Below are 8,415 nucleotides of genomic sequence, written 5' to 3' on the forward strand. Positions count from 1 at the left end.
GAGTGTAGACCAAAGTCTCCAGCTCTCCACCTGCAAATGGTGGCGTCTCCATATTGGTGAAAAATACTTGAGAGGGAATTAAACAAGTAAAAGATAAACAAACAAAAATGATTTTCAAAACAAATTGGTTCTTTTTACACGATTTAAGGAAATTGGGTTTTCCGAATAAGAATGTGTCAGTTCCTGAGACTAAAACACATTTTTGCAGGCATCAATTCTATTCACAGCGATTTTCAGGGAGTCAGGAAAATATATGGATTTACTCTTATAGAGTTAAATATCTTCAATTTATTTCATTTTTATTTTATTTTTTATATTTTGTCTTATTTTTAGCTTGTAGTGATGGGTGGTTTGGAACTAATTGTACATACAAATGCAGCAGTAATTGTAAAAATAATCTACCATGTGACAAGGCAAGTGGAAAATGTGAAAGTTGTGCACCTGGGTACATTGGGACATTTTGCAATGATTGTGCGTACCGTATTAAATATCTATCAACCAAGTGAATTTTATAATTAGTTTTACAAAGTTCCTCTGAAAATTGTATTTTATCAAACATTATACAAGCAAATACCTTGCATGTACACTCATTTAGCAGTCACTATACAAACATCTCTATGATTGAATTATCTGGGTTTTTCAGCATGTTCAAAAGGCACTTATGGTCTAAATTGTTCTCAGATCTGTAATATCAAATGCCGAAGTCAAAGCTGCTCTCCTGTAAATGGATTTTGTACTGATGGATGTGAGGACGGATACCAGGGAAACACCTGTACGGAAAGTATGTCAATATCAGTAGATGATGTTGAAATATCACTTGATGAAATAATTACATGTACCTCATGATGTCAACATTAAAAAAAATTATGTTAGATGTTAGACATTTTTTTTTATCAAGAACAACAATATACCACAGATAAAAGAAAGATAAAATAATATTCAGAAAGAAAGAAGGAACTACATATCAGCACAATGGAGATTTAAAAAAAAAAAATTAAATATCTTCATTAATGTTTCCTAAGAGAAATTTTTCTTCAAAGTTAAAGAAGATAATATTATTTCCGTTTAATTGATTTGTACACGCTAAAGATGCATTTTTCTTCTTTATATCGTATCAAAGAGTGCAGCAAAGGATGGTATGGAGGAATCTGCTCCAGACATTGCAACTTTAACTGCCAGAGGGAAGTCTGTCACAATGTACATGGAGAGTGTAGCTATGGATGTAAGCCAGGGTGGATTGGTTCACACTGCAGGCAAAGTATGTACACAAAAAGTGAAAAAAAAATCATCTTAAGGACGGAAGATACACATTTTTTGTAAGACACTAACAGGTTAAGTGAAGAGGATAATTCATAGACTAATGTTTTCTAAGTCTTGGAAAATGAAAAAAAGACTTAGAAGATAGTAGTCAATACTTCAATAAAAATAACAAATATGGACAAATAACACTCAGTAAAGGTATACAGATGAAAACAAATTTTTATAATATGCTAGCTTTGTGATAAAAGTTTTATTTAAACATTAAAAAAATATATACTAATAATCCCATTGCAATATACCATTTGAATTTTATGAGGAAAAACAGTACTATAAAAAAATCAGTGAAATAACATGCCGAATTTTACTATTTTGCTTTACCTCATAAAACCACCAGGCTTAGTTTATTTTTTCTAAAATTATCTTTCACTAATTATCCAATTTTCTAACCTGTGACATGATATTAAATCTCCTCTTGTGTTTGTATCATCTGTTCTGTGTAAGAATTTTTCCAAATCATGTAGGTGATAAATTGGCAAATAAATATTTTATATACTTATAATGTTTCTTTAAGCTTGCAAATTTGGACTTTATGGGGAAAACTGTACAAAAACATGCAGCTCATTTTGCAGAATCAGTCTTCACTGTAACAACACAAATGGAAACTGTATAAATGGCTGCATGGATGGATACATAGAACCAATATGTGAAAGAGGCATGTTCAAATACCTAATATTTAAAATGAAGCATGTTTAATTTAGTTGTTTAACATTGAGTTTTGACGTTTTCAAAAGTATTCTTTATTAACAAAGTAAATAAACGTCATCTCAATGAGCTGACACTAAATTTTTAAGGTTGTAACGGAGGCTGGTATGGCAAAAATTGCTCACTGCGTTGTGCCGAAAACTGCCTCAACCGGGCATGTGATCACAGAGACGGTATGTGTATGTCTGGATGTCAACCAGGTTGGCGGTCTGCCAACTGTTCTGAAGGTAATTTTATTTTATATATAAACAATAGCTGCACATTCCAGTATTTTTTTTGTCATCTCGTATAATTGTATTCAAACAATTGCAGAAGAATTCAAATATTGAATAGAAATATTTCCTGAAATGTCCAGGTTTAAGCGCGCATTATTTTTCAATAAAAATGAGTTGTGTACAATTTTACCAGAAAAGGGAATTAAAACCATCGTATGTTACATTTATTTATTTATCCGATCAAAAACACTATTGTATTTATAGTTTCTACACATTTTTATTCGATCATTTTTTTTTCCTTTGAAGCATGCGGCATGGGATTTTATGGCAACAACTGTTTGAATAGTTGCTTTTACTGCCTCAACAACACTTGCAACCCTTTTAATGGGGTTTGTATCCATGGTTGTGTCGACGGTTATATCGGTCAAAAATGTGAACAACGTATGTTATTCCTATTATACCTTTACTTATTTTACTATATGAGAGTAAATCGATATATTTTGCTGACTTTTTGATATATACATTTTTTTATTCTATTGATAAAATAATAAACCAAAAAGATAAACTCCCAATTTTTGTACATTGAAAATGTTTTTGTTTTAAAATTCTTTTACTCATTTGTTTAATCTGATCATGTTTTAATTTGTAAAGCTTGTGCGCTGGGATGGTACGGCCGAAATTGCTCCACTGCATGTAACCTTAATTGTAGAAACAAGTCATGTGACAACGCTCAAGGTGAATGTACATATGGATGTGAGGCAGGATGGATGGGGTTAAACTGTTCGCAAGGTAATGTTGATAAACAAATATTTTTTTTAAAAAACTTTTATTGTAGGTAGAGGGCACAATAAACGAGAGTGTGTACACTAGATCTAGATGTGGTTGTCAACGTAAATAATAATTTTCCAGAGTACCCCCCCCCCCTTCTAAAAAAAACTCTAAAAAATATTTTATGAAATTTTATTTTCATTTCTTTATTAGACGATAATGAAAGTTTTCAAATTTCTTCGAAATTCCAAAGCTCCAAAATTCCAATCCTTCTCTACAATTTTTATTTAGGAAACTGTTGCATGAAATTTATTCAAGCATTGCCCCCACAAAAGAGTGGGTTTTTTTTTTTGTTTTTTTTTGTTTTTTTTTTGGGGGGGGGGGGGGGGGGGTGAAATTTTATTTCAATTGAAATGTAATTTAAGAATTTTAATTGTGTTAATTGTGTACCCAGAAACTTTAAAGTGAAAAAATTTCACACATGAAAATGATATAGTAATCGGAAAATATCTCTGTAGTCGGAAAATAGCTCTTCAGAGCTAATGTTCTTTGCTGATGTACCCGACTTTAAATTAATGTTATCTTATCTTAACTTTTACATTTCTAAATATATGTATTGAGTTGTAAAGTTTCCATTTTTGCTCCTTTCACAAAATTATGTGGGTTGGCCAAACAATATGCTGTTAAATTAAACAAATTCACTTAAAAGTGAAAGCGATATACATGTGAAATTAAGGGAAGATATTTGAATTTTTTTTTAGAGAATAACGTTTGTTTGTTTATTTATCCTTAAAAATTTAAAATCCATTTCTTTCGTTACGTTTGACTTCTGTATGTATTTTTGGAGGAACACTTAAAATACAGCTTTACAACTTCCGACCCACAACCCACTCATTTTAACGTCATTTTTTTACCCTAACTAGATGGACGTGGTATTAAACTTTAGTATTTTCTGGAGCCATTTTTTGTAACTTTTCATAAAAAAATAATTTACCCTGAAAAAAAGTAATTACATACATGTAAATGTTCTAAATACAACAGTATCTCCAATTAATAAAAATTAATTCTTAAACACAATAACTTTACAGCTTAAATGGGACTAGATTTATATTCAAGATGACACTCTTTTGTTTAATAAATGGGATGATGTTGAAATTTATTCAGACTAAGTTTTACATTTTTTTTTGCTTTTTACATACATTTTATGTATTATCATGTATTTCACAACTTAAGTCAAATAATTTTTCAGAGTGCATGTTTGGACGGTATGGAGAGGATTGTGGAAAAATTTGTGGTAAATGTGCTTTCAATCAGACATGCAACAGGACGAATGGGGCTTGTTTAATTGGTTGTGCAGAACCATTTACCGGAGAGAAATGTGATAAAAATATAGAAGGTGGGTATTTTCTTACCAAGTGTCTTTCATGATTTATTACACCTCTCTCTCTCTCTCTCTCTCTCTCTCTCTCTCTTCATTGTATCTGTTATATTCTCTTTTAAAAAGAAGAATGAACGAGGAGTGATCAAAAAGTTCGCTATCTCTATATTTACAAAAAAATATTTTAGATCAAAATGAAATTTGAGTCATACACATGTTCTATAAATAGCATATGTAATGAAATGTATTGCTCCATGTTTGGGACGTCACAATGTGAAAATGACATTAATATGAAGATCACTTGTGACAAAAACATGGTTGACTCTTTCCTACTCGAGCACCACACGGCTGTAAAAAATCGTATATTTTGAAATTCCTTTGTAGTAATATATAATAATTTGTAAACGGTAAATGACGACGAACGACATGCCAGAAGTTTATTCATTTGTTGGATTGATTGTTTCAGAGAAGGAAGGGCGATGTTTAAAACTGATGTCTGTTTTGTTGCCCAATGTAAGCAAGCTAAGGAATAAATGTGTCATTTGTTAAGCAATTTAATATAAAAGGTCGCCAACCAACAGTAAGAAAAATACACCTGTAGTTGAAAATCTAAACAGTACGTTATATGATCATTAAAACCCTACAACATCGCTTACGTTAGACTTTAAACATAACCGATAAAACAAAAATGGATCATCCATGCTTTATCGTCATAGAATAAATGACGTTCCTTGGTAAGAGGACTCGGGTTATGATGGTAACCATACATGCTCATTCTGAAAAGAAAAATTATCATCCACCCATACTTTTGCAAAGTTTTTGCCATTTCTGACAAATGCACGGTTTTCCTAATAAAATATAACATGCATGTTAAGAAATATGAGAGTCGGGAAAAAAACTTTAAGCTTCTGTGAAAGAACGCTACGGAGCATGTCGAATGACCCCGCCTAGATCACATAATTGGCGCATGGACAAAATAGATGCGCGTTAAAATTGGAAAAGACTACTTTAAGAGGTTTTCAACACTGCAACTCTTTTTCATTTTTTATGAAAATTATTCAATTAGTTTGCAAACGTTTTGATCACACCTCCTATTTAGTCCTTTGATATGTGAATTCATTAAAATTTCAAAATTTTATACCGAGGGTACTGTAAAGGCATTTTATTAGAAGGAACTGTATTTTAATATGATTCTGCGACAAAATAAGTCAGCGAAAATATCGCTCGCTTATATTTGTATACCTTTAAATCATTCATCGGCTTACGGAGTTTATATATCTCAGTTGATTTGATACGCAAAAGCATGTTCTACGTATGAAAAAAAAATCTTAAACAATGTAAATTATTGACAAACAAGTTGATGAAACAAGAATATCAGCAGTCCCTTTTAAAGTTAAGTTTTCATTTCGTATGTTCTATGATCGATACAATGACCTTGTCAGAAAAAAAAACAATTTATCATTGATTCAAATGCTGACTGACGTTTTTCATACTAATTGTTAGTCCATTATTTATACACTAATTTGACGACTGATTTTTCTGTTATTTCCTGATCATGACAAGGAGCACAGGTAGGCTGTGACCGGGTGAAATTTTGTCTCGCTTATAACGATTAATGTCAACATCGAGAAAAATAAGGTGTCGCAAAAGAAAAACGGAAATCTACGGTACAGAAATTGTATACCACTAACCCTAATGAGAGATCGATCTTGGATACATAGTGATGCAGTGTGAAATAAATATTCTTGGGTAACAAAAAGTATTCAATTCAAACAAATGAGCAGAGCTAAACCGGACTTGAAACACCAGACGGGATTGGTTACCATGGAGTAGTAAGTATCTCTTGTTCACCGGTCACACTTGCCGTGTGCTCCTTTTTATGATCCTGAAAGAAAGAAAAATTCAATGTGAAAATAATACAAACTTACAATTTATATGAGAAGGTCACCATATGACGATGCCAAATTGAATTGGATAGCCGATAAGATCATTGTATCAACAATACCAGTTTACAAAATGATGACTTTAAACAAGACTGTTGACATACTTGTGTCATCAATTTGCTTGTCAATACTTTACCCCGTTCTAGAAGGGATGATTTTGAGCACAATTGACAGCAAGGAACCATTGTAAAATGAAGCGTAAGCTGCAACTGCTACCCTCCAAAACAGGCAGTATTAATACAACGCGAAATGTAATATCAACGCAAAATGTTATAGACTGGGATTATTTATTTTCCGTAAAGATCAATGCAAAATGTTATACAGTGAATCCTGTCTATTCCGACATGCACTAGGAGCGATTTTTTTGTCGGAATAAACACTGTGCCCAGTTGAAAAGTGTAAAATAATATTAAAATTAGTAAAATGTGGGGAAAAATTTTTGATCGAAATTTACAGTGTGATGGATACACAGGTGTCGGATTATACAGTTTCCTTTTTCACTGTAAAACGATTTTTTGATTATTACATATAACATATTTGCACTTTGCATCGAGATCGACGTAAAATGTAATAAATAAATGTACCTTTTCCTTGTTACATTTTGGGTTAATTAATTTTTGCATTGAAGGCAATGCTAAATGTAATAAACCTATATGCAATAAAACAAGCAAATTCAAAGAATTGTGGTCCCCCGCTTTCGGTGTCTTTGTAGGTGGGATGTCAAATATGAACACCCTATCATATGTCATTAAGAAATTATCAAAGTTGAATTTCTTTTTCAAATAAGGTCAATCATGAAGGCCAAGGTCAAGGAGTCAGAAATCATAGCATGCTTGGAAATATCTTGTCATAGGTAATGCACATGTCAAATATGAAAGCCCTAATCTTCTCTCAGTCAAAAGTTAAAAGGAAAAAAATGTGTTTGTGAAACATTAATGACCCCGCATGGCAACAAAGCGAAGATTAAACTTTTTTTAAAATGTAAATGAAATATATTGGTACTCGAATTTTAAAAAGTAGGTCAAACTGCAAGGTCAAGGTAAAAGGATCAAAGTTCTTGGTATCCAGTGAAAGGTCTTCTCACAAGGATTACTTATGTGAAGTATGAAAGCCCTATCCCTTACCATTCAAAAGTTATGGCCAAGGTTAAATCTTTTAAAAAGTAGGTCAAACTCCAAGATCAAGGTCAAAAGGTGTAAGTGCTTGATATCAAAATGAAAGGTCTTGTCACAAGGATTAAATATTTGAGGTATGAAAACCCTAGCCCTAACCCTTCACAAAAGTTATGGCCAAGGTTTAATTTTTTAAAAGTGGGCCAAACTCCAAGGTCAAGGTCATAAGGTCAAAGTTCTTGTTATCCCATGAAAGGACTTCTTTCAAGGATTATATATATGAAGTATGAAAGCCCTAGTCCTTATCGTTTTAAAGTTATGGCCAAGGATAATGTTTTTTTATAAGTACAGAAATCTCCAAGGTCAAAAGGTCAAAGTTCTTGATATCCAATGAAAGGTCTTTCCACAAACAATATATATGTGAAATATAAAAGTCCTAGTATCTACCGTTCTAAAGTTATGCCCAAAATTAAAAAAATAAAATTTTTGTGTAAAAGTGAGTCAAACTCCAAGGTCAAGGTCAAAAGGTCAAATTTGGTGGTACCCAAAGAAAGTTCTTGTCACAAGGAATACACATGTGAAATACAAAAGTCATAGGTGCACTCAATTAAAAGTTATGGGCAAGGTTAAAGTTTTTGTGACGGACGGACAGACAGACAGACTGACAGACAGACGAATGATATTGTTAATGTCCCCTCGCTTTAGCGAAAGCGGGAGACAACAAAATATAATTAATCTTTTTGTGTGTGTTAAACACAAAATAAAATTTATTGAAAATATATGACAATGGGAAAAGTCACTTTACAAAATGGTTAGCAACGTTACAGCTTTTATTGGATTTACTAAATCTAAGTGTATCTTTTTTTCACTCTATCATTGTTTCTCGCAATTTTATTGGATACCCTGTACTAAAAAAAACATTCAATTAACTTTGATTGACATGTCCCTTTAGTCCCTTTATAAATCATTCTTATTAT

The 8,415-nt window shown here is 32.0% G+C and overlaps 1 protein-coding gene across 1 annotated transcript; it reads left to right on the top strand.

Annotated features, from left to right (window-relative positions):
* The first annotated feature begins 292 nt into the window (after positions 1–292).
* LOC134250558 (protein draper-like) lies at positions 293–4,433 on the top strand. Its single transcript, XM_062732927.1, has 8 exons — positions 293–471; positions 644–781; positions 1,121–1,258; positions 1,832–1,972; positions 2,112–2,249; positions 2,544–2,678; positions 2,889–3,026; positions 4,255–4,433. Exons 4-8 carry the CDS (start codon positions 1,939–1,941, stop codon positions 4,431–4,433), a joined length of 624 nt encoding a protein of 207 aa, XP_062588911.1. The 5' UTR covers positions 293–471; positions 644–781; positions 1,121–1,258; positions 1,832–1,938.
* Positions 4,434–8,415: the final 3,982 nt, after the last annotated feature.

The sequence above is a fragment of the Saccostrea cucullata genome, unplaced genomic scaffold, assembly GCF_032062105.1.
Source record: "Saccostrea cucullata isolate Sc308-1 unplaced genomic scaffold, CSIRO_AGI_Scuc_v1 ctg19886, whole genome shotgun sequence".
Lineage (NCBI taxonomy): Eukaryota > Metazoa > Mollusca > Bivalvia > Ostreida > Ostreidae > Saccostrea > Saccostrea cuccullata.